Here is a 27074-nt window from a genome sequence, read left to right as displayed (position 1 = left end):
TCACCTTTTGCAGGGAAAAAGTTTGTGTTCCACCCAGGGAGTTTCTCGCACCGTAGCTGCTTCAAGCACCGTAATGCACTCCAGGGCCTCCCCAGAAGCTAAGTTTCACCCCCCAGCTAGTACTGGACCCCTGAGGTTTAAGCAGCCCCCTGAGAACCACACCACGTCAGCGTTGCCTGGGCAGAACCAGTGCTCAGCGCATTGCCAGCTGCCTTTATGTCAGCTGGTGGACTCTCTCCTTCGTGTCTCCGCTGGAGGGTCCAAGGGACCGCTCCGGCCTTTTCGTGTCTCCGCTGGAGGGTCCGAAGGACTGCTCCGGCCTTTGTTTCCTGTCGTCGCTGGAGGGTCCAAGGGGCCCGTCCGGCCTTTGCTTCCTGTCGTCGCTGGAGGGTCCAAGGGATCCGTCCGGCCTTTGCCTCCTGTCGTCGCTGGAGGGTCCAAGGGATCCGTCCAGCCTGCAGCGCCTCCGTCTCCGGCTTCCACGCCGCCGCCAGCTGCAGCGCCTCCGTCTCCGGCTTCCACGCCGCCGCCAGCTGCAGCGCCTCCGTCTCCGGCTTCCACGCCGCCGCCAGCTGCAGCGCCTCCGTCTCCGGCTTCCACGCCGCCGCCAGCTGCAGCGCCGCCGTCTCCGGCTTCCACGCCGCCGCCAGCTGCAGCGCCGCCGTCTCCGGCTTCCACGCCGCCGCCAGCTGCAGCGCCGCCGTCTCCGGCTCCCACGCCGCCGCCAGCTGCAGCGCCTCCGTCTCCGGCTCCCACGCCGCCGCCAGCTGCAGTGCCGCCGCCTCCGGCTTCCACGCCGCCGCCAGCTGCAGCGCCGCCGCCTCCGGCTTCCACGCCGCCGCCAGCTGCAGCGCCGCCGCCTCCGGCTTCCACGCCGCCGCCAGCTGCAGCGCCGCCGCCTCCGGCTTCCACGCCGCCGCCAGCTGCAGCGCTTCCGTCTCTGGCTTCCACACCAGCTGCCGCCTCTTCATTCACGCCAGCTGCAGCGCCTCAGTCTCCGGCTTCCACGCCGCCGCCAGCTGCAGCTTCACCATCTACGCCGCCGCCTGCAGCGCCGCCGCCTGCAGCGCCGCCGCCTCCGGCTTCCACGCCGCCACCTGCAGCGCTTCCGTCTCTGGCTTCCATGCCAGCTGCCGCCTCTTCATTCACGCCAGCTGCAGCCTCACCATCTACGCCGCCAGCTGCAGTGCCTTCGTCTCCGGCTTCCACGCCGTCACCTGCGGCCTCTTCGTCTCCGGCTTCCACGCCGTCACCTGCGGCCTCTTCGTCTCCGGCTTCCACGCCGTCACCTGCGGCCTCTTCGTCTCCGGCTTCCACGCCGTCACCTGCGGCCTCTTCGTCTCCGGCTTCCACGCCGTCACCTGCGGCCTCTTCGTCTCCGGCTTCCACGCCGTCACCTGCGGCCTCTTCGTCTCCGGCTTCCACGCCGTCACCTGCGGCCTCTTCGTCTCCGGCTTCCTCGCCGTCACCTGCGGCCTCTTCGTCTCCGGCTTCCTCGCCGTCACCTGCGGCCTCTTCGTCTCCGGCTTCCTCGCCGTCACCTGCGGCCTCTTCGTCTCCGGCTTCCTCGCCGTCACCTGCGGCCTCTTCGTCTCCGGCTTCCTCGCCGTCACCTGCGGCCTCTTCGTCTCCGGCTTCCTCGCCGTCACCTGCGGCCTCTTCGTCTCCGGCTTCCTCGCCGTCACCTGCGGCCTCTTCGTCTCCGGCTTCCTCGCCGTCACCTGCGGCCTCTTCGTCTCCGGCTTCCTCGCCGTCACCTGCGGCCTCATCGTCTCCGGCTTCCTCGCCGTCACCTGCGGCCTCATCAGCTCCGGCTTCCTCGCCGTCACCTGCGGCCTCATCAGCGTCGCCTGGTCCAGCCTCCGAGTCTTCAGCGTCGCCTGGTCCAGCCTCCGAGTCTTCAGCGTCGCCTGGTCCAGCCTCCGAGTCTTCAGCGTCGCCTGGTCCAGCCTCCGAGTCTTCAGCGTCGCCTGGTCCAGCCTCCGAGTCTTCAGCGTCGCCTGGTCCTACCCCGTCGGGGTCCGCAGCTGACCGGCCACCTTCCAGGCCACTGGCCAGGCGACATCGCCGTCGTGGGCGGCCCCCGGACCGCCTCCGCCTGGGTCGCCGCCGCTGCCGTCCTCACGGCCGACCCCCTGAACTGTGCCCACGTCGCCGCCGCTGCCTTCCGCACGGCCGGCCCCCGGACGCCATTCGCCTGCGTCGCCGCCGCTGCCTTCCGCACGGCCGGCCCCCTGAACTGCTTCCACGTGGCCGCCGCTGCCTTCCGCACGGCCGGCCCCCCGAACTGTTTGGGCCCCGGTGCTGTCGGCCCCCTGGCCGGCCCCCTGAACTGTGTCCACGTTGCCGTCCTCACGGCCGGCCCCCTGAACTGCCTCCGCACGGCCGGCCACCTGAACTGTTTGGGCCCTGGTGCTGTCGGCCCTCTGGCCGGCCCTCCCAACCTGTTCTCTTTTGGACTCTGTTTTCCTGTGTTCTGGTGTTTCTTTTTGGTTTTTGACTCGTGTTTTGTGTTGGGTTTTTCTGACTTGCTGGTGCTCCTGTTTTGTTTTGCCTCGGGCCCTCCGTCCTGGGCCCCCGCCGCCCGCCCTGGTCGGGTTGTTTTCTGTTTTTTCGGGCTGTTTTGTTTTCTTGTTGGGCTGTCTGGGGCCAGCCTTTGAGGGGGGGGTACTGTCATGATCCTGGGTCCTTTTTGACCCAGCGTTTTGTGTTTTCTATTATTGTACTTTTGGTTCTGTTCTCCCTCGGTTAGTGTTCATTCTTTTCTGCCCGTGTATCCCTGTGTTTAGTCTGCGTTTTTGAGTCTGTGTCATTACGTGTGTGTTTCCTGTTTTACTTTGAAAGTCTCTGTCTTATCTCAGTGTGTTCAGTTACATTTCCCCTGTCTCGTCAGGTCAGATTACTCCCAGCTGTGCCCTCCTTTTGTGTCTCATTCCCTCGTTATCCTTCGGTGTATTTAACCCTCGTGTCTGCCTCTGTTAGTTGCTGTTTCGTCTGTGTTGCTCCCCTCCGTGTTCTCGTGTTTTTCTCCCTGCATCTCCGTTTCTCGACCCAAGGTTTCAGGTTTGTTTGTTAGCTCTTCCCAGTTTAGGTTTTCAGTTCGTGTTCACCTGCCTTTATTGTTTGTACTCACGCGTGTAAATAAAGACTCACCTGCACCAGAGCTGCCGCCTTTTGGGTCCTCTCTATAATCTCCACACGCCTGCCACACCGGGCGTGACAGGATTAGAGTTTGAAGCTAGGATTAGAGGGTTAAAAGTGATTTCAAAACTATAGCCGCTTTCTATAAAAGGCTTTCTCTGCAAAGGCTGCATGAAATTTAATTAAATTCATCCATGACCACTGTTGTAACACTAAAAAACACCGCTAAAAAGATGACTTAACAAGCTTGCTGGCCATGTTTGGGATGAAATTATTCCTTTCCTAAATAGTGCAGTGTAGATACTTTCCTGGTGTTGAGTCAGAAGTGAAAGTCACAGACTGTGCTGCACCTCCTTTAACAGAACGTATCAACTAATCCACTAGGGCTGCCACGATTAGTCGACTAGTCACGATTACGTCGACAACTAACTTAATAGTTAACGCCCCAATTGAAGAGGCAGGAATAAGTAGTAGGATTTAAGAGTGTAATAATGGACCGAAACAGAAGATGGCAGCAATGCATCTACAAGGATGCCAGCTGCCATTACACGCCGAAGAAGAAGAAGCAGTCTCCGGTTTGGTAGCTGTGTCCAAATTCAGCTGCTGCACCCTTCAGAGGCTGCATATGTAGGCCGATTAAGTCACAGCAACGTGACGAAGGCTGTCCAAATTCGAAGATTCCTCCAAATGTGTCCTCCTTTTCCCAAAATTTGAAGGAAGGGTTGGCGTATCCTTCACGGACCATCCTATCCCAGAATTCATAGTGCGGCCCAGCCAATTCCAGTTACCAACAATGGCGGCAGCTACTTAGTTTTAATATTACTCATTCTGGGTCACAAAATAAACTTTTAAGATATTTTCAGGCGAGAATGGAGCTGTGTAAACTTCAAATATCTGCTCAGTTTATCAAGACATGACGTTTTAGCAAAAGTGCTCCGACATTTTCGGAGACAAGCTGACCGGGAAGTCAAGGCTCACTAGAGCCGGCGAGAACAGTGAACTCCCAGCACACCGTTTTTAGACCCCTGCGGTCTTTCACTACTCAGGTTAAACATGATATATAAGTCACTTAAAAATGTTATTCTTTGGATCTTTTCAGTGTTTTATTTGTTCCTGAGTAAATCGGTGTGGCTGAGATTAAAGTTACAGTTTTCACACAGCTTAGTTTATTTCATTAAAAGTTTAATAAACTGTCATCTTGTCTTTATTTTTAGTTAGCACATACCTTAAACACTTGCTGTAAGCTAATGATAGTTATATAAGAGCAGATGCATGCTGGTTGTAATAAGCTGTACGTTTTACATCCAATGGATGCATGATCTGATTAGTCGACTATCAAAATAATCGTTTCTGCCAGCCCTATAATCCACACCCACTAATAATGGCCGCAGAGTGAAAGTGAAACTAAAGTTTTGTGGTATTCTTTCATTTACAAGGTTTTTTTTAAATTATCTATCTATCTATATAGATAGATAGATAGATAGATATAGAATATATAGATATAGATATATACTAATCAACATGGTTATAAAACCGGATAACCATGTTAATTAGTATAGATTTTTTTGCTTTCAGGTTCGCTTTCTACTAGGATATCTGACAAAATTCTAGCTTGTCTGCAAAGCCAGACCCTTTTTCCCGCTCCCATCCCCATTTACAAGAAACAGCAACACTTTTTTAGAACTACAGACCCTGCAGCACAAACCAGTTCTTACATGATGTTTTCACTATGTTTCACATTTGCTGTTTCTCATAGAAATGTCAGTGCGACAGGATATATTAAAATTTGTTCACGTTTAAGCTGCAAAACTTAATAATAATAAGTTAATAATAATTTCAGCTCTATTTATAATGTGAGAGGCCTGGCATCATTAATTAACATCAACTCTTGCAAAATGATATCTTATAATCACAAAAATATTTATAATAAAAAATAAAAATTAATTTTAATGAAGAATATTCAGCAAAAAAGATTATTTTTTTTTTACATATTTATTAATGCAGACAGATGTAGAGTTTTTAATACATTTGAGTCCATATCTGGTTTTAGAAAAATCTCGTTGTAACTGAAATAACACCATAAAACTTTAGTTTCATTTCACTCTGTGTTCAGTAGAGATAGTTGTAGGTGTGGTTTGGCTCATGCTGCCTGCTGAAGAAGCTGCAGCACAGTCTTTGCCTTTCACTTCTTACTCCAATTCAGGTAGCCACACAACACTGTTTAGACTGAACATCGACAGAAGTAATTACAACCCAAGCATGGCTGGCAAGTTCGGTAAGTCATCATGTTAGTCATTTTTTTCTAGTGTTACAACAGTGATCATGGCTGATTTAAAACTAAGATAGAAAGACAGAAACAAGATCATTGAGGTTAGTATGAGGCACAGACCTGTGATGGTTTAAATAAATGTTTTAAGTCCGAAAGGGAGTAGGTAGAAGTGGAATGTTTATCAAGACCTACCCCATTGTGCAAAAATGAACAAAAAATAAAAACTACATTTTGCACAACCTGCCTACATTTTCATTAGCTGATAATAATAACAAGCAATAATAATGGACAATAGGAAAACAAAGACAAAGACTCACTGTTCTCCTTTGGTCATTACTATTGTCCATAGTGCTCCTTTCTAACCATGTCAACCTGCTCCTTATTTAACCAAGTCTCTGAGACAGCAGTTTGTGAATTTAGCTCTGAGATGTGGAAGAGAGATCATAACTTTTGAATGTCCATAGTTAAGATTCCTGCTATTAAATATGTTATCCACGGTAACATTACAGTTTGACAGTTCATAAGTGTAGAATTTACAGGTGATTAGTGATTATATGTAACAGAAAAGAAAAAAAAGATCTGGAATAATTGCTTTTTCTGATAGAATAGTGTTAGGGTTATTACTGAGGATGACTATGATTTCACAGTATCAACAGCAGAATAGATACTTGTGACACATCTCTGCTGATATTGAATTAACTTTTGACCATCTACCAGAACATTTGTAACACATCTTGGGTTACAGGTACTTGATAAAAATACTGACCCCAAACCTGGTGCATGATCAGGTATATGTATAATAAGTACAATGTATTTCATGCCATGTATTCTTTCTGATCTTTCTACACAGATTTCTACACAAATGATGAGGTGAGGATTGTGATGGTGGGGAAGACTGGAATTGGAAAGAGTGCTACTGGAAACACCATTCTGGGTCGTGAGTGCTTTGAATCCAAGTTCAGTGCCAAATCTATGACTGTAGAGTGTTCCAAAGGAAAAGCTTCAGTGGATGGACATCGCGTTGCTGTCATTGACACCCCGGGGCTGTTTGATACCAGGGTTGATGAAGAGGAAACTCAGAAAAATATATGCCAGTGCATCTCCTATGCTTCTCCAGGACCCCATATCTTCTTGGTGGTCGTCAGATTGGGCAGATACACTGAAGAGGAAAACCAGACGGTGCAAAAGATTCAAAAAATCTTTGGCGCTGATGCAGACAAATACAGCATGGTTCTCTTTACCCATGGGGACCAACTTGAAGGCAACCCTATTGAAGAGTTCTTAAAAGGAAGCTCAGACCTGCAGGAACTCGTGGCCAGATGTAACGGTCAGTACCACGTCTTCAATAATAAACTGAAGGAGCGCTCTCAGGTCACTGAGCTGCTCCAGAAGATCAGAGAGATAGTCCAGAAGAACGGAGGAAGCCACTACACCAACGAGATGTTCCAAGAGGCTGAGAGGGCGATTCAAGAGGAGAAACAACGCATCCTGAGAGAGAAAGAAGAAGAAATACGAGAAAAAATTGAAAAAATGGAGAGAGAAATAGAGGAAAGATATGAGAAACAGATGCAGAAATACAACAAACAACTCCAGGCTGAGAGAGAGAGGGAGAGGAAGGAGAGAGAGGAGGAGAGGAAGAGGGAGAGAGAGGAGAGAGAGGAGGAGAGGGAGAGGGAGAGGAAGGAGAGAGAGGAGGAGAGGAAGCGAGAGAGAGAGGAGAGAGAATGGGAGATGAAGAAGTTAAAGGAGAAGTGTGAGAGAGAACTGGAGGAAGAAAGACACAAGATTCAGTCCAGATATGAAAATGAAGCCAGAGATGAAGCTGAGAAGTTTAATCCATTACTTTTTCTGTTTGAAGGATTTAAAAAATTTGCGAAGATCTTATAAAAACACTTTTAAAATTTGACTCATGCATTGAATGACAGTCAGGATCTTTTCATATAGAAACTCATGACTACCGCTCTGTATCATTGTTTTAAACTTTTTCTTAGAGTTCCCCTGCATGTCTAGACTCCCTAACATGATGTTACAGATAGCAACATGTTCAAAAGTCGTAATATTTTGGGGATTATATGTGAGGTTTCTGTAAAATTTGTCAATCTTCTTTCTGAAGTTTTGAAGCTTTTTCTTTTCATTTACACCTCGCTGTTTTCAAACAGCAGATCCTGTGGACATATTGAATTTCCTTTTTATGTTATCTTAGTGATTTATTAGTTGGAGTTCATACTGTGGGCTTTTGGGACATTCATAGTATTCAGTCATTATTTTAGTTAGAGATATCTGTATGTATGTATGTATCTTTGTAACTTCTCTTGTTGCCAATGATGTTGTTTTTGTTTGTGAGATTTACTTTACTTAATTTTCCTGGTGAATGAATCCATCTTTGTTCCAACTTTTACCTTCCCCTTGACTTAGTTGTTTGCGTTGCCTTTTGCCTTCACATGTATGACTCGCAGCCTGACAATAAATTTAGATTTGTGAACTTTGTGCGATGACCTCTAGAACTGTGAGTATTGGTCTGTCATGTGAAGGCTGTATGCAGGCAGGAGTGGTGATATGGAGGACCCAAAACGCAGACACTCGGAGGCAAAACGTGAACTCAAAAAGGTAACAAAACTGAGAATCCAAAATAAACTCACTTGGACAGACAGACGAGGGTAGAAGCGACACAGACACAGAGAAACACAGGGCTTAAATACACAGAGGGAGCAATCACGGAATGGAAAACAGGAGGGAAACACAGCTGGGGCAAATCAGGCCTAACGAGAAAAAGGAAGCAAAACCAGACACATTAACATGAGACATGGACTATCAAAGTAAAACAGGAAACACAGACTGAACTTATAGACACAGACTCACAAGCAGACACTGCAACAGAGACGTGGGAACAGGGCAGACACAGACACTGACTGGACATAGAATAGAGGGAGTAAGGAAACCAAAACCTGAGAACTACATAATCAAACACCAAGAAGAACTGGGGAAAAAATAGAAATGCAAAACAGAAACCAAAACCTTCACAAAAATAAACTAAGAAGAGAACACAAATAAAGGGTACAAAACAGAAACCACTGGGTCAACAACCCAGGATCCCTAACATAGTCCTTTTTTTTGTAACCTAGTTTTCTCCTTTTAAAATAAATTTGTGAGTCACTGTCATAATTCAACTGAGTGTTGTTCTCAGTGTCGCTGGTTAACTTTATAATTTTATTAATATAATTCTGGAAAATACAAAATATAATATCACAGAATGAATAGTAGTATCTTAGCTTCTCATGGTTATTTATCTAGTACTGCATCACATTCTGATCAAATTACTGCCACAAGCTAAATGTTCACATTCTCACCTGTAGATTTTAAAGATCTGGAAGAAATTAAGCATCAGTTAAAGTCTTGCGCCTCTCTACTTCACCCCACCCCAACAAAACTATTTAAACCGGTATCTCATTGTTTTACAAATCATTTAGTAAATATTATCAACAGCTCTCTACGGCCTGGCATTTTCCCTGTTTCTCTCAAATGTGCAGTAATCACACAACTGCTTAATAAAATGGAATTAGCACCAAAGAAAGGGGACGCAGAGAGTGACAAAAACTTAACTCAAGGGACACAAGACCTTTGGCAAACAGGACTGAATCTTGGGCCTCTGTCTTCTGGGGTGGTCACGCTGTTGTCACCAGGATGTGTGACTTCAGATCTTCAGTACTCTTGGACAGGTGGTCAACATTTGGGGAAGACAAGAAGTAGAAGTACTTTCGAGAGGCAGCTCCACTGAGGGCAGAGACAGCTTACACTGAGATCAGAGAGCTCAGAATTTCAAAAAGCATCTGAAACAGCTCAGGTTTGGAAAGAAAGCTTTTAGATGTTTTAAATAAAAATTATTTAAACATTGTAGTGGGTTTTACGTGACATATATATATTGCTAGCCCTGTGATAAATTGGCAGCCTGCTGAGGGTGTACCCTGCCTTTGTCTCCTTGTGGCAGCTGGGATGGACTAACACCCTTTGCTGGCATGAATTGGATACAATGTATTCCAATTATGCTATCTGAATGTTTACAAACTCAAAGTATGTAATGAAAGTGTAAGTGATGACCAGTTCACAAATGTAGAAAGCAGACATAAAAAGTAATTGTACTACTTAAACCTGACACATGAGCAGTGTTGGTCAAGTTACTTGAAAGTAATCAGTAACTAATTACTGATTACTTCCTCAAAAAAGTAATTCCGTTACTTTACTGATTACTTATTTTCAAAAGTAATTAATTACTTAGTTACTTTTTAAAAACACGATTTACAACCTGAATAGGTAATAAAGCGATAGATCTTTCAGCCCAATTCTACTTTCTCTGCATAATCCATCATACAGAATGTAATCAAATGGAAAAGTCTCTTTTTAAAACTTGTTTTATTAGTTTTAACCTTTTAACTTCATGCATCAAGCAAAAAATTTCATTATATGCAACATTCTCTGACTGGAAGAAATTTGTTTAACATTTAAACCTATTTTCTGCACATTTCAGCACATAAAATTTAATATTTTTTTGTGTTTACACTCACTCTTTCAAATAGATGCAAGTAAAACACAGCAGAAAATAAATAAAGTCAAAGACTAGCGGTCCTGTTGCTCTATTTTCACCTGTAAAGCAGGAGTGGGGTAGGCGGAGGTTTGCCCTGGTGCAGGTGTGCCGCAGCGGTCAGTTGAAGAATCCGCGAGTTTCTCTGTGAGTTTCCCATTACGTGGTAGCGCACTCGGTGCTTGCTTGGAAGTTTAGGGGGGTTTTTCGCTGTAAAAAGAATTTTTTCTTCCCACGCACAACGGACGCTAATGTTTTTGTCACTTTACTTTGAGTTTTGTCACAAACTCAAAGTAAGGTCAGTACTTTAAACGCTGCACGCTCATACTCTCTCCCGCACGATATATTATCCATTGTTGATCTGCAGACAGCTGTTGTCACGAACGTCGCACTCGCTTATGTCATTGTCATGAGACATTCTCGCAAAAAACTCACGGTTTTAGTAACACAGTAACGCAGCGTTCCTACGGGAAAGTAACGGTAATCTAATTACCGTTTTTGCAATAGTGATCCCTTACTTTACTCGTTAGTTGAAAAAGGTAATCGGATTACCCATCTCTGCACATGAGTACAGCTACATGTGGTCTAAAAAAACAGCAGTTTTGTCACATTTTCATATCTAATTCGAGTATTTTAAGGGAGGCTGGAGGTGCTGAAAGACTCCACTACCTGTCCCTGCTGATTCAAAGCAGAAGCAGAAAGGTTTCTGGATTGCATGATCACTTTAACCAGCTAGCCATCCTGTTATAGGAGGAACCAGTTAGAAGCTATTTTCAAAGCAGCTGAGTAGATTTTATCTCAAGTTAGTGAGTAACAGTAGAGTTTTGCAGAACACTAAGAAAGATTCTTCTTTGACTGTTGATGGTCACATTGGTCATCATATCCACTGTCCAGAGTCTTAAAACAACAAGAATGTAAAAAAAACAAACAAAAAAAACAACAAAAAAAAAACCCTTTTGTTTTATACATTTAAGACTCAAATTCGAATTATAGATTCGACTAGCAGATGAAGACAACAAAAGCAGAAAGGGGCCCTGAAAGACACCAGTGCTGGTGCAGGAAGACCAAGAGCCAAAACAAAGATGGATCATACTCCTCATACTTCATAGAAAGAAGTATGAGGAGTACAAGTAGGATGGTGTCAATAAAATACAGTTACGTAGTGGATAAGCAAAACAGAATGAAAGAAACGGAAGAAACACCTAAAATAATACATAAAGCAAAGACCATGAAAGGAGGAAGTTCAGGAGGAACAGGGTCAGGTCTGGGGCAAAATGTCGCAACAGAGTAATTGTTGGAGTGAATTTGATAAAAGTTGTCATTGTTGTGCTTAAAACTGTAAACCTTGTCCTGAACTGCATGTTCAGATATTTTTCTGTTCCTCCCCTACATCTAGGATGGTGGGGGATGCTATTAACTATAGTGTTTAACTGCAGGCACATTGCATGTAAGAGTCTGGTTTCCTTATTTGGTAAGGAATGTTTACTTATGGGCGCACCTATGCTTTTATATGGTGAACCATTTAGAGGAGTTAAGACATATACAGGCAGTGTTGGGGAGTAACGGAATACACATGCCGCCGTTATGTATTTAAAATACAAAAAATGAGTAACTGTATTCCATTACAGTTACCATTTAAAAAGGTGGTATTCCAAATACACTTACTTTGTTGAAATAAATGGATTACACGCTGGTCTATTCCTGTTTCATGTTAGTCTGTGCCCTCTCTACTTTTGGTAATTCCACGCCGGTGGAAACCCAAACAAAACACGCATTAAGAGGCTCTAATGCCTGCGTCTCAATCTCGCCGCCCATGTCACCTCTACTTGCGGCCCGCATAATGACGTGAAGAAATATTTTTAAATGTTATTGTTACAGGTACCGGGTGGCAGCACCTGTAGACAGCTATATATATGTCCTGCAAACAGGAAAGAAATGATCAGACAGGGAGACGTGGCTTGCCGTTCCTGAATACTCCGCCATTATTTATTCAAATTCACAGTTATGCACTCCTTTTATTACTTTTACAGCATTACGACTGTGTATTTACTTATTCTTAAACATAGCTCACACATTCTCCATATGTGTTCTGTTACCAATTAGACAAAAGGGAATTAACACATTCCAACGTCATAAGCACGACCAATATTCTTGTAAGACTTTGTTCAAAATGAATTCCAACAAGACAAATCTATAAATCTCAACTAGTTCGGAAGAATGGTGTAATCAGCACCATCTTGACATGTGCACTGAATTCACAGAAACACTTTATGGCAGAAAACAAGGGACTAAAACAATACAGAATAACGGTGGAGCCGATCACTAACATCACAGAGCATAGGAGGTGTGTGACCCAAACTAACATGCTAACCATAGCATGTTGCTTAAGCTGGAAACAAATACTTACAAAAGTCTCATTTATTGTACTACACAACGTTGTGAGCTTTTAGTTTCCAACCGTAATGGTTAATCTATGCTATATAATGGATGTGATTGCTGTTATATTCTATTTCGGGCACGATACGAACCTGTAAACAGGAAAGAAATGATCAGACAAGGAGACGTGGCTTGTCGTTCCTGAATACTCCGCCATTATGAGAAAACAGCGCGGAGCATGCGCTTCAGGCTGCTAACAACAGGCCAAACCATGGTCTCACACTGCCACCTACTGGTACAAAAATGAAGCGTCCACTACAAATATCCCAGGTTAGTTACCAGGTTTCCTGTTAAAATTGCTGTAGTTATTTAGGGCATTCCCAAATGGCAATATCACTTACATTGAAAGTAAAATTACTTAAATTATTTCACATAAATTATTTCACCCACTAATGTGATCACACATTAGTGGGTATCACATTATTGTTCAAAAAGCAATAGGCGGAGTGTTACAGGCATAGTCCTAAAGAATGTAGCCTCATGGGCAGTGTAGCCCAGTTGTAAATAAGCTATTAAGACTCGACTGTACATTGTGTTCCTGTTTTCCTCCGAAAAAATAAGCTCCGTTGGAGCAGCCTTTCAACACATCTCTCTGTCTCTCGCTAGCAAAGTTGACCCAGACAACAAAGTAAAGCTAGTTTTCGGCTACGAGCCGGATCCCCACGTATTAGCCGGAGGTCCCTTTACGGTTTTATGCCTTTGTGGTTTGGAGCCTCTGACCTGTTTTATATACGTGCAGAATAGTTTTCTATAAAAGATTGCTGCAAAAAGTGCAGCCTTACCTCATGTCCACCCTACTGTTACTCATTTTATATTAAGATTTAAAAATCTAGTTGGTATTGGTGTGGCGAATAACCTTCAGTAAAAGTAATAAATCACACAGCAATAGTACATTCATGCCGTTGTAAAAAGCATGATAATATATTAAGTAATCCAAGGTATTCAGAATACGTTACTCTCGTTGAGTAACGTAACGGAATACGTTACAAAATACATTTTGGGGCATGTATTCTGTAATCTGTAGTGGAATACATTTTAAAAGTAACCTTCCCAACACTGTATATGGGTGAGGGGAGGTTACCTTTTGCTAACTAGGGATGTGGTTAAATGGTTGTAACCAGGAAGTCACGTATACAGAGACACATAGACACGCACACACACACACACACACAAAATATGACATGTGAACGACTCCCCAGATAGCTGGCACCAGGGGCCTCCTGGGAGTAGTTCTCCTAAACAAAAGGCTCTTATACCTGATAAGATACAGAGTGCGTGTTCTGCCATACCATAGATCACAAGACAAGATACGACCTTCCCATGAGCTTAAGAATGTGTAGAGTGCACCCAGACCCTTAGCAGGCCTAAATAAGGATGAGACATTTTATCAACATACAAACGATTATATATCTCTAAGCATAAATTATTATATGTTTCTAAGTACAAATGACAATCCTAAAACATCACTCTGACATATTTACTACAGTATGGTACTGAGGACCACAGCCCTCCTCTAGGTACAGGAAGTGACTGCGTTCAATCTTCAGACTTTGTTTTCTCCTCCCAAAATCATTTAAAAGAAACGGCAGCATTTTTTCTTAATAGCAAGCACTGCTGCACAGATTAGTATAGATTTCTTTGCTTTCAGAGTAGCTTTTTGACTGCTGAACCAAAATCAAATTTATCCGATGTGCAAAGCCAGACCCCTGTCCCCCCCCCATCCCCATTTACAAGAAACAGCAACACTTTTTTAGAAGTACAGACACTGCACCACAAAGTAGTTCTTACGTGATGCTTTCACTGTTTCTAAAAAAGCAAAACTTTTTCAGAAGTACAGACACTGCACCTCAAAGTAGTTCTTACGTGATGCTTTCACTGTTTCACATCTGCTGCTTCTTATAGAAAATGTCAGTGCAACAGGATATAATAAAATGTGTTCACATTTACATGTCCTCAAGCTGCAAATCTTTGATTATGTTTGATTAATAAACTGAATATTTTCAGTTCTATTTATAATGTGTGAGATCCTGCATCATTAATTTACATCAATTCTTACAAAATGTTATCTTATAATCTCAAAACATTTGTAATAAAAAATTAAAATTACTTTTAATGAACAATATTCAGGAAAAAAAGGATTTACTCAAATAGTAGTTAATGCAGAAAGATGCTGATTTCTGAGTAACGACTAGCAGATGAAGACAACAAAAGCAGAAAGGGGCCATGAAAGACACCAGTGCTGGTGCAGGAAGGCCAAGGGCCAGAACAAATATGGACCATTGAAATATTCTCCTCGTAGAAAGAAGTATGAGGAGTACAAGTAGGATGGTGTCGATAAAATACAATTACGTAGTGGACAAGCATGGTGATCTTCAGTACTCTTGGGCAGGTGGTCAACATTCGGGGAAGACAAGAAGTAGAAGTACTTTCAAGATGCAGCTCCACTGAGGGCAGAGACAGCTTACACTGAGATCAGAGAGCTCAGAATTTCAAAAAGCATCTGAAACAGCTCAGGTTTGGAAAGAAAGCTTTTAGATGTTTTAAATAAAAATTATTTAAACACTGTAGTGGGTTTTACGTGACATATATATATTGCTAGCCCTGTGATAAATTGACTATGTGCACGTTAGCATATGCTACTTCCGGTGCGGAAACTCCTGTGGGGAGCTCTGTTTCCGGTGTCCTATTCGTGCCTTGTTTACGGTCCAAAACAAGTTAAGCAAATGAATGAATCAAGCGGCGATTTACATTTCTATAGATGTCTTGGGCATTTACCCAATATATCTGTAAATGATGTTCATCGACTTGTCGATACTTTTACCCCAGCGCCTCAGAGCAAAAGAGAAAAGGGATTCAAATGTTATATTTCTCAGTATCTGTAAACAGCGGTCCCTCGTTTATCGCAGGTGTTATGTTCTATAAATAACCAGCGATAGGTGAAATCAAGTAGCCAATTTTACTTTTTGACGGTGCAAAACGTTTCATCGACATCCAGTACTGCACTTCAGAGTCACACTGCTAGCGAACGATGCAGCAATTCTGTACTGTACAGGAGAGACGTCACGGAGGAGATCGTCTGCAGCGATCAGGATGCAGGACACAATGTGATGTAAAAAAAAAAAAAAAAGCATGCAAACTTGCACTAAAAAATCCGCGAAACAGCGAGGTGAAAGGTGAACCGCGTTATAGTGAGGGACCACTGTAGTTTTGAAGGTAAGCCACAACCAGTGTTGGGGAGTAACGGAATACATGTACCGCCGTTACGTATTTAGAATACAAAATATGAGTAACTGTATTCCGTTACAGTTACCGTTTAAAAAGGTGGTATTCAGAATACAGTTACTTTGGTGAAATTAATGGATTACACGGCGGTACTTTCCTGTTTCATATTGTCGCGAGTCAGGACTGTTAGGGTTTGTTTGACAGCTACGCTCTGTTGTTCCAGGCGGCAGCGTTACGGTTGCCATGGTTACAGGGTGACGCTCTCTCTCTCTGCGTGTTTCCTGGGTGAGAGAGCGCTTTTTTGTTGTTGTTGTGCTAAGCTAAAAGGCAGAATGCTACATGCATGGCCCTAAAGAATGTAGCCTCATGGGCAGTGTAGTCCGTGCTGCAGCGAGAATGGACTGCCATACACGTTATGTGTCTGTGAGCGAGGGAGGGAGAAAAAGGAAAAGTCCGAGCTGTCACCGAGCAAAAACGGGAGCTGGAAGCATGTAAATATAATAATAACCACTGCAGCCAAGAAGAGTGCCTGACGAGCCCAGTTGTAAGTAAGCTATTAAGACTCAACTGTACACTGTGTTCGCGTTTTCCTCCGGAAAAAATAAGCTCCGTTGGAGCAGCCTTTCAACGCCTCTCTCTGTCTCTCGCAAGCAAAGTTGACCCAGACAACAAAGTAAAGCTAGTTTTCAGCTACGAGCCCGACACGGAACCCCACGTATTAGTCAGAGGTCCCTTTACTACGGTTCGGAGCCGCGGACCTTCAGTAACAGTAATAAATCACAGCAATAGTACATTCACGTAGTTGTAAACAGCATGATAATATATTAAGTAATCCAAAGTATTCAGAATACGTTACTCTCATTGAGTAACGTAACGGAATACGTTACAGAATACATTTTGGGGCATGTATTCGGTATTCTGTAATGGAATACATTTTAAAAGTAACCTTCCCAACACTGGCCACAACATACCCTTCGTAAATACTAATGTATAGAAACCCTTACCAGCAATCATTCATTTTTTGTGTGACTTTTTTTCACGGTTTGTTAACATGCTGTGTAGGTGTGTACTTGACTAGCTGATATCGACATAACGGGGGAAACATCTGGTTTGACTATTGTTCACCTGTAGTTTGAATGCTGAACATTTGCCTGTTTAAATCATAAGACCAGTCACTATACAGAGATGTGCTTCTGAATGTGGACGATGTGTCTTCTGATTTTGTAATGCAGTTCTGCTTGTGTTGAGTGATGTAAACAACTGGTCGATCTAAACGTTTTAAACGTCAAAATTGATCATTAGATTTTTTTATGACACATCAGTGGTGAGTGTTCCCACCTTCTGCTCTTTGTAACTTAACACGATCTTTCCGTTTTCGTGTTTTGGACATGATTTTGGAGTATATCTTCACAGTAGCGATGGACCGCAAAGTAAAGCTACCGGAAATGTACAACCCTACATCCGGTCTCAAACCAGGAAGTTAGCATTTTCTCGTGCACAGGGTCCATTGGCAGCCTGCTGAGGGTGTACCCTGCCTTTGTCTCCTTGTGGCAGCTGGGATGGACTAACACCCTTTGCTGCCATGAATTGGATACAATGTATTCCAATTATGCTATCTGAATGTTTACAAACTCAAAGTATGTAATGAAAGTGTAAGTGATGACCAGTTCACAAATTTAGAAAGCAGACATAAAAAGTAATTGTACTACTTAAATCTGACACATGAGTACAGCTACATGTGGTCTGAAAAACAGCAGTTTTGTCACATTTTCATATCTAATTCTGGTATTTTAAGGGAGGCTGGAGGCACTGAAAGACTCCACTACCTGTCCCTGCTGAATCAAAGCAGAAGCAGAAAGGTTTCTGGATTGCATGATCACTTTAACCAGCTAGCCATCCTGTTATAGGAGGAACCAGTTAGAAGCTGTTTTCAAAGCAGCTGAGTAGAATTTATCTCAAGTTAGTGAGTAACAGTAGAGTTTTGCAGAACACTAAGAAAGATTCTTCTTTGACTGTTGATGGTCACATTGGTCATCATATCCACTGTCCAGAGTCTTAAAACAACAAGAATGTAAAAAAAATAAAAATAAAAAAAATAAAAAAACCCTTTTGTTTTATACATTTAAGACTCAAATTCGAATTATAGATTCGACTAGCAGATGAAGACAACAAAAGCAGAAAGGGGCCCTGAAAGACACCAGTGCTGGTGCAGGAAGACCAAGAGCCAAAACAAAGATGGATCATACTCCTCATACTTCATAGAAAGAAGTATGAGGAGTACAAGTAGGATGGTGTCAATAAAATACAGTTACGTAGTGGATAAGCAAAACCGAATGAAAGAAATGGAAGAAACACCTAAAATAATACATAACGCAAAGGCCATGAAAGGAGGAAGTTCAGGAGGAACAGGGTCAGGTCTGGGGCAAAATGTCACAACAGAGTAATTGTTGGAGTGAATTTGATAAAAGTTGTCATTGTTGTGCTTAAAACTGTAAACCTTGTCCTGAACTGCATGTTCAGATATTTTTCTGTTCCTCCCCTACATCTAGGATGGTGGGGGATGCTATTAACTATAGTGTTTAACTGCAGGCACATTGCATGTAAGAGTCTGGTTTCCTTATTTGGTAAGGAATGTTTACTTCCTGCCATTTATGGGCGCACCTATGCTTGTATATGGTGAACCATTTAGAGGAGTTAAGACATATACGGGCAGTGTTGGGGAGTAACAGAATACACATGCCGCCGTTATGTATTTAAAATACAAAATATGAGTAACTGTATTCCATTACAGTTACCATTTAAAAAGGTGGTATTCCAAATACACTTACTTTGTTGAAATAAATGGATTACACGCCGGTCTTTTCCTGTTTCATGTTAGTCTGTGCCCTCTCTACTTTTGGTAATTCCACGCCGGTGGAAACCCAAACAAAACACGCATTAAGAGGCTCTAATGCCTGCGTCTCAATCTCGCCGCCCATGTCACCTCTACTTGCGGCCCGCATAATGACGTGAAGAAATATTTTTAAACGTTATTGTTCAAAAAGCAATAGGCGGAGTGTTACAGGCATAGTCCTAAAGAATGTAGCCTCATGGGCAGTGTAGCCCAGTTGTAAATAAGCTATTAAGACTCGACTGTACACTGTGTTCATGTTTTCCTCCGAAACAATAAGCTCCGTTGGAGCAGCCTTTCAACACATCTCTCTGTCTCTCGCTAGCAAAGTTGACCCAGACAACAAAGTAAAGCTAGTTTTCGGCTACGAGCCGGATCCCCACGTATTAGCCGGAGGTCCCTTTACGGTTTTATGCCTTTGTGGTTTGGAGCCTCTGACCTGTTTTATATACGTGCAGAATAGTTTTCTATAAAAGATTGCTGCAAAAAGTGCAGCCTTACCTAATGTCCACCCTACTGTTACTCATTTTATATTAAGATTTAAAAATCTAGTTGGTATTGGTGTGGCGAATAACCTTCAGTAAAAGTAATAAATCACACAGCAATAGTACATTCATGCAGTTGTAAAAAGCATGATAATATATTAAGTAATCCAAGGTATTCAGAATACGTTACTCTCGTTGAGTAACGTAACGGAATACGTTACAAAATACATTTTGGGGCATGTATTCTGTAATCTGTAGTGGAATACATTTTAAAAGTAACCTTCCCAACACTGTATATGGGTGAGGGGAGGTTACCTTTTGCTAACTAGGGATGTGGTTAAATGGTTGTAACCAGGAAGTCACGTATACAGAGACACATAGACACGCACACACACACACACACACACACACAAAATATGACATGTGAACGACTCCCCAGATAGCTGGCACCAGGGGCTTCCTGGGAGTAGTTCTCCTAAACAAAAGGCTCTTATACCTGATAAGATACAGAGTGCGTGTTCTGCCATACCATAGATCACAAGACAAGATACGACCTTCCCATGAGCTTAAGAATGTGTAGAGTGCACCCAGACCCTTAGCAGGCCTAAATAAGGATGAGACATTTTATCAACATACAGTGGCTTGCAAAAGTATTCGCCCCCCTTGAACTTTTCCACATTTTGTCACATTACAGCCACAAACATGAATCAATTTTATTGGAATTCCACGTGAAAGACCAATACAAAGTGGTGTACACGTGAGAAATGGAACAAAAATCATACATGATTCCAAACATTTTTTACAAATAAATAACTGAAAAGTAGGGCTGTGCGTAATTATTCCGCCCCCTGAGTCAATACTTTGTAGAACCACCTTTTGCTGCAATTACAGCTGCCAGTCTTTTAGGGTACGTCTCTACCAGCTGTGCACATCTAGAGACTGAAATCTTTGCCCATTCTTCTTTGCAAAACAGCTCCAGCTCAGTCAGATTAGATGGGCAGCATTTGTGAACAGCAGTTGTCAGATCTTGCCACAGATTCTCGATTGGATATAGACATCAGACAGGTCAGGGATAAAGTTATTGAGAAATTTAAAGCAGGCTTAGGCTTCAAAAAGATTTCCCAAGCCTTGAACATCCCACAGAGCACTGTTCAAGCGATCATTCAGAAATGGAAGGAGTATGGCACAACTGTAAACCTACCAAGACAAGGCCGTCCACCTAAACTCACAGGCGAACAAGGAGAGCGCTGATCAGAAATGCAGCACAGAGGCCCATGGTGACTCTGGACGAGCTGCAGAGATCTACAGCTCAGGTGGGGGAATCTGTCCATAGGACAACTATTAGTCGTGCACTGCACAAAGTTGGCCTTTATGGAAGAGTGGCAAGAAGAAAGCCATTGCTAACAGAAAACCATAAGAAGTCCCGTTTGCAGTTTGCCACAAGCCATGTGGGGGACACAGCAAACATGTGGAAGAAGGTGCTCTGGTCAGATGAGACCAAAATGGGACTTTTTGGCCAAAATGCAAAACGTGTGGTGGAAAACTAACACTGCACATCACTCTGAATACACCATCCCCACTGTCAAATATGGTGGTGGCAGCATCATGCTCTGGGGGTGCTTCTCTTCAGCAGGGACAGGGAAGCTGGTCAGAGTTGATGGGAAGATGGATGGAGCCAAAAACAGGGCAATCTTGGACAAAAACCTCTTGGAGTCTGCAAAAGACTTGAGACTGGGGCGGAGGTTCACCTTCCAGCAGGACAACGACCCTAAACATAAAGCCAGGGCAACAATGGAATGGTTTAAAACAAAACATATCCATTTTTCTGTTCCTCCCCTACATCTAGGATGGTGGGGGATGCTATTAACTATCCGGTCTCTAAGTCTGACGTCACTAGCCGTGTCTGGGCTTAAATGCCGCTGCAGGTCCATATATCAAACGATCACTGTGGCATTACTGAGAGTTGAAAAACTGTCTAAAGTCTTTCATCTTTAATAAAATGATCAGCGTTCTGCTCTACAAGGTGTAACAATTGAGTTTAACATCCAGGCATCCATGAAAACGGAATTTATGACATTTAACGGAGTTAGAAGTTAGCAGGAAGCTCGCTAGCTTCCATCTAAATATAATATAACATGTCCTGACTGAGGGATTTTGGAAACAAATTCAAACGTACAGCTCTGCTATCACTTAAATGAAGACAGAAAACTAAACAGCAGTGACGTTTGTAGGGTTACTGAAGTTTGGCTAGCTGGTATATAATGATGTGCTACGTGACCGCTAGCGACACAGTTATGTGAGCATAATATAAACACGCTAACTTTTTCCACTCGATAAAAGTTAACGTGAGGATTCTCGGTGGTCAGGAACAAATGCAATCGCATGGCAGGATGCTGTAAACGGACCAAACTTCAGCCAGGAGAACAACTGAGATAATCCATCCACAATACGAGGTTATTCATTAATATACTGCTGCATGGGCTGTGCTGTAGTTACATTGTAAGGTTTTAAAAACTGAGCTTAAATAAATGATTAGCGGTAATAAAAGCCGAGGGAGGTCAACAGTGATCACTGACTGTTTTTAGGAGCTTTTTGAGATTAAATAGAAGAAAATACAAAACATTAAACATGTTAATAACACAAAAGTCATATTAAACGCAGACTACTTTAGGCCCGGAAGCAGGGTCACGTCATCACTTAAAGACCGGATAGTGTTTAACTGCAGGCAAATTGCATGTAAGAGTCTGGTTTCCTTATTTGGTAAGGAATGTTTACTTCCTGCCATTTATGGGCTCACCTATGTTTGTATATGGTGAACCATTTAGAGGAGTTAAGCATATACGGGTGGGGGGAGATGACCTTTTGATAACTAGGGATGTGGTTAAACGACCAGGAACCAGGAAGTCACGTATACAGAAACACACACACACACACACATAAACAATCACTCACATGCTCGCACGTGCATATACACACACACAGTGCCTTAGCTTTTACAACGGGGGACTGTGTAATTGTGTTCACTGAACAAAAAGGCTGCAAGGGGAGGCTGGAATTTGGAGTTGTCTGGGATCAGGTGAGGAGCTTCCAGCTCTGGATCCTGACCGGACCGGCTTCCCTTGCACAAGTAAAAACCGATTGAGCTCTGATTGTCTTGCTTTGTTCATGGGGATAAGTCTGTGAGCCAGCGAGGCCTGCGAGTGCAGACCTAACAGTAATATTCTGCTTTTAGTAGTCTGCTTTTCACTTAGAACAACAAAATGCTTTTCAGCCTATTACAAAAGTTTCACTCTCAAATTCACAATGTTTTGTTTCATAGATATTATATGCCTAAATCATATAATACAGATACTCGCTTTTTCTTGAGTCACAAAAAAGGGTATCTTCTTCTCTCCCTTTGTCATATTCCAACTTCAACAGTAGATGTAGGGTGGACAAAGGCACTTCCATGCTCACAAACCATTTTATTTTTGACAGTGTATTTGTTAGTGTATATGTGTGTGAGGGAGAGCTATAGAGCGGCAACCAGTCCAGGATGTATCCTGCTATTCGCTCTATGACAGCTGAGATAGACCCTCTAATTGGTAGTCCTTTCACATATTGTCATAACACTTATTTATTACAACTGGCCAAAAATACTCATGACTGATGTTTTTTCTATAATAAATGAATTAAATTATTTCTTTAAACAGTACTGAACTGGTGGCAGTAAAGCCATGATGGAGTGATACAGAGGAATGCCCATAGGTTAATGTGTTTAAAAAACATTCAGCTAATATCTCTCTCTCTATATTCATAAATTAATTCATTTTAAATTACTCATTGTTTTATGTCGACAAGGTGAGCAGTGTCTCTCTTTGACCGATAAACTGTGTCGCCGGTCTTTGGCTACATACATAAAACACTAGTAGTTGGAACGGTGGTGTCCACTGTATTCAACACTGCAGGCTGATATGGTGGTTTCCTCACATCGGCACCTGCTCCTGTGTATTTTTAAAGGATTTATTCGAATTCGTAATTACACACTAATCTATGTCAGACTGCACCTTTAAAATAAAAATGTGTATAACAACACCAATGACAACAAACCCATAAAAATGATGGTTGTGCAAGTGATATGAAACTGCAGCAATTTTAGAAACGATTAAAAAATTAATGTAAAGGACCAGACCTGAATATAACAACCACAAACTGAAAAATACTGGCAGCAGCCAGTGCTACCTCTCAGCCTATTAGAATGGCCAAAATGGCCTAAAATAACTAGAAAAATGCCACAATCGCTTCCAGTGCGTATAGTTCGTGACAGGTGGGGATACTTTCAGTGCACCTCCTTTTCAGTCAATGTCATTGGATCTAAAAATTGATGACAATAAACAATTTCCATTTCTTTTTCTATTTCTATTTGCATATGTAACCTTAAAGTCACATACAAACTAACTGTATTTATATAGTTTGAAGCTCGAAGTGCAGTGAAAATTTGGCATGTGAACAGTTGAAGTGGAACACAGAGCAGAGCACCATCAGTTGGAAACAACAAAAATGAGTAAAGTGTCATAAAGGACAGTAATAAAACACCACTTCTTCACCTTTGTCCCTCTAAAACGAAAAGACAACTTTCTTCATAGTCAGTCCAAGATTATTTATGAAATTATTACTGATCATTTTGTCCTCAACTTTGGTTTCAACAGATCAATAAAATTGGAAACGTTATATATATTGGTATAATAAAATACATACTGGCTATCCACACAAAAACAGATACTGTTGCAAAACCCAACAAAGAAAACAGACGAAAGCTGTAAAACTGGCTAAAACACACAGTAGCTTATAGTGAGATGGAAAAGAAAAGCATTCAATATAAATTTGACTGATTCAGGGTGTCCAGAGTTTATTCAGTGTTAGACCCCAAGTGGACAGAAATGTTTTGGTTCACAAAAAGGTTTACTTTAATTTCCCAGAGGTGTTAGTTTCATTTGGGGAAACCTGCATTCATGTGAGAATGAAGAAGTCACTTGGATGAGTGACGAAATGTTTCTTCCACTGAAAACACTACGTTCAGATGAACAGAATCAACTTTCTGAGGTTTAATTTTATCATTATATCTTTATTTCAAGTTCAGCTCTGCATTTACACTTTTTTTTTTCCAGGGGCATAACTCAGCAACAAAATCCATGAAAGGAATACATCATTGACAAAGTGAAAACTAAATCAGTGATAGAAGGATTACAATAAAATCTGGTTATTTGTTTTCTGCATTGTAGTTAATATTTATATGCAGAAAACAAATAAACAAGAGCATCAGTTTAAATGGAATTTCTAAAGGGAAAACAGAAGTCACTGATAATCAAACATAAGTGTCTGTTTCTTTATTTAATGTTACTAATACACATTTTTAACCAGTGTTGAACTAAGATCTTGCATTAAAAAATATAAAAAATAAAAAAGAACAGTAGATGGCAGTATGAAACTATACTATACTACTCTACTACCAACACTTCAGTGATGTTCATGTTTTTATTTGAACAGGCTAAAAATTGCCTGTTCTAGTTGTTTGATTTCTTTATAAATCCTCCTGCCAGCATCGGCGACTACTTCACCGATTCGTATCAGATGATATAATGGATTAAACTTCTCAGCTTCATCTCTGGCCTCATTTTCACACCAGGACTGAATCTTGCGTCTTTCTTCCTCCAGTTCTCTCTCACACTTCTCCTTTAACTTCTTCATCTCCCATTCTTTCTCCTCCCTCTCCTTCTCCTCCTCTCTCTCCTTCCTCTCCCTCTCTCTCTCAGCCTGGAGTTGTTCGTTGTATTTCTGCATCTCTTTCTCATATCTTTCCTGTATTTCTCTCTCCATTTTTTCAATTTTTTCTCGCATTACTTCTTCTTTTTCTCTCAGGATGCGTTGTTTCTCCTCTTCAATCGCCCTCTCAGCCTCTTGGAACATCTCGTTGGTGTAGTGGCTTCCTCCGTTCTTCTGGACTATCTCTCTGATCTTCTGGATCAGCTCAGTGACCTGAGAGCGCTCCTTCAGTTTATTATTGAAGACGTGGTACTGACCGTTACATCTGGCCACGAGTTCCTGCAGGTCTGGACTTTCTTCTAAGAACTCTTCCATAGGGTTGACTTCAAGTTGGTCCCCATGGGTAAAGAGAACCATGCTGTATTTGTCTGCTGCGTGGCCAAAGATTTTTTGAATCTTTTGCACCGTCTGTTTTTCCTCTTCAGTGTATCTGCCCAATCTGATGACCACCAAGAAGATATGGGGTCCTGGAGAAGCATAGGAGATGCACTGGCATACATCTTTAGTTGTTCTCTCCTTATCAAACCTGGTATCAAACAGGCCTGGGGTGTCAATGACAGCAACTTGCTGCCCATCCACTTTAACTTTGCCTTTTGAACACTCTACAGTCATAGACACAGCGCTGAACTTGGATTCAAAGCACTCACGACCCAGAATAGTGTTTCCAGTAGCACTCTTTCCAGTTCCAGTCTTTCCCACTATCACAATCCTGACCTCATCATCCTTTGTCCTGCCAGAATCTGTGTAGAAAGATGAGAAATAATGAATTAGGATCTAAATCAAGCTGTAAATACATAAGTCTTTACTTCTGAACATTAACTAAGTTTTGGGATAGATTTTCCTAGATTTCAAAAATTTGCAGATACCCAAGAAGATGTGTCACAACTATTAATTCTGTGAGGTCATAGTCATGATCAGTGATATGTATGTATGTTATTAATCTTTATTTCGATTTTTTTGTTTGTTTGTTTGTTTGTTTTTAATTTACCTCACATACATTTAAAATCCTAAATCATAGGGTTGGGATTCGAATTTGAAGCTAGGATTAGAGGGTTAAGTTAAGTTAAGTTATTTCAAAGTGATTTTCAAAGCTACAGCTACGGCTGATTTCTACAAAAGACTTTCTCCACAGAGCTTGTCTAACATTTAATCATTCAAGCCTGATCACTGCTGTAACATTAAAAAAACACCACTAACATGAAGACTTACCAAGTTTGCTGTCCATGTTTGGGATGAAATTGTTCCTGTTCTAAATAGTGCAGTGCAGATACTTCTTCTGGTCTCAAGTCAGAAGTGAAAGTCAGAGACTGTTCTGCACCTTCTTTAACAGAACATATCAACCAATCCACACCCACAAATAACTGCATTGGACACAGAGTGAAAGCAAAAGTTTTGTGGTATTTTTCCAGTTACAAGGGTTTTTGTATAAAGCTGGATAACCATGTTAATTTCTTGAATTCTTTGCACCATGTGCATTTTCTCTTCAGTGTATTTGCCCCATCTGAGAGCATACAAGAAGATATAGGGTCATGGAGAAGCTTAGGAGATGCACAGGGATGCACCTTTGTGATTTTATCCAAGGAAGGCCTGGTATCAGACAGACATATAGCTTTCCCTTTAGAACAGGCTACAGTCATAGACTTAGCACTTCACTTTGATTCAAAGCACTGATGTGCTAGAGTGATGTTTCCAGCTGCAGTCTGATTAGTCCTGCTAGGTCCTGTGCATTACAAGCACACATTGCATGTGTATTTAGCAGTAAAGCAGCTTTAGTAGCTGCTTACATTTATTTATTTTGATGTTTTTGGTTCTGTTCATGAACAAATATAAGTGTGAAAACAGTAATGTGCTCTGCTTACTTTCAAAGTCTAATGAAAAACTCAACAAAAATTGGATCTGATGAACATCTATTTTCTGCTTCAGGTTCTCAGGTGCACTGTTTTATATCCTGGTTATTTACTACAGTATGGCACTGAGGACCACAGACCTCCTGCAGGTACAGGAAGTGACTGCGTTCACTCTTTAGACTTTGCTTTCTCCTCCCAAAATCATTTAAAAGAAACGGCGCATTTTTTCTTAATAGCAAGCACTGCTGCACAAATTAGTATAGATTTCTTTGCTTCCAGTTTCACTTTTTGATTTGTGCACCAAACTCAAATTTATCCGATGTGCAAAGCCAGAACCCTGCCCCCCCCTCCCATCCCCATTTACAAGAAACAGCAACACTTTTTTAGAAGTACAGACACTGCAGCA

At 42.4% G+C, this 27074-nt stretch overlaps 2 protein-coding genes across 2 annotated transcripts; one reads left to right on the top strand and one right to left on the bottom strand.

The window, feature by feature from the left end:
* Positions 1-5187: 5187 nt before the first annotated feature.
* On the top strand, positions 5188-7311 carry LOC134617077 (GTPase IMAP family member 4-like). Its single transcript, XM_063462243.1, has 2 exons — positions 5188-5416; positions 6261-7311. The coding sequence occupies exons 1-2, from the start codon at positions 5284-5286 to the stop codon at positions 7295-7297; spliced, it is 1170 nt and encodes a 389-aa protein (XP_063318313.1). The 5' UTR covers positions 5188-5283; the 3' UTR covers positions 7298-7311.
* A 17222-nt stretch (positions 7312-24533) lies between these two features.
* LOC134617232 (GTPase IMAP family member 9-like) lies at positions 24534-26046 on the bottom strand. Its single transcript, XM_063462434.1, has 2 exons — positions 26031-26046; positions 24534-25561 (listed from the first exon to the last, which is right to left on the bottom strand). Exons 1-2 carry the CDS (start codon positions 26044-26046, stop codon positions 24534-24536), a joined length of 1044 nt encoding a protein of 347 aa, XP_063318504.1.
* Positions 26047-27074: the final 1028 nt, after the last annotated feature.

Source organism: Pelmatolapia mariae, linkage group LG18, assembly GCF_036321145.2.
Source record: "Pelmatolapia mariae isolate MD_Pm_ZW linkage group LG18, Pm_UMD_F_2, whole genome shotgun sequence".
In the NCBI taxonomy this organism is placed as follows: Eukaryota; Metazoa; Chordata; class Actinopteri; order Cichliformes; family Cichlidae; genus Pelmatolapia; species Pelmatolapia mariae.
This window is presented reverse-complemented; position numbering and strand designations above follow the sequence as displayed.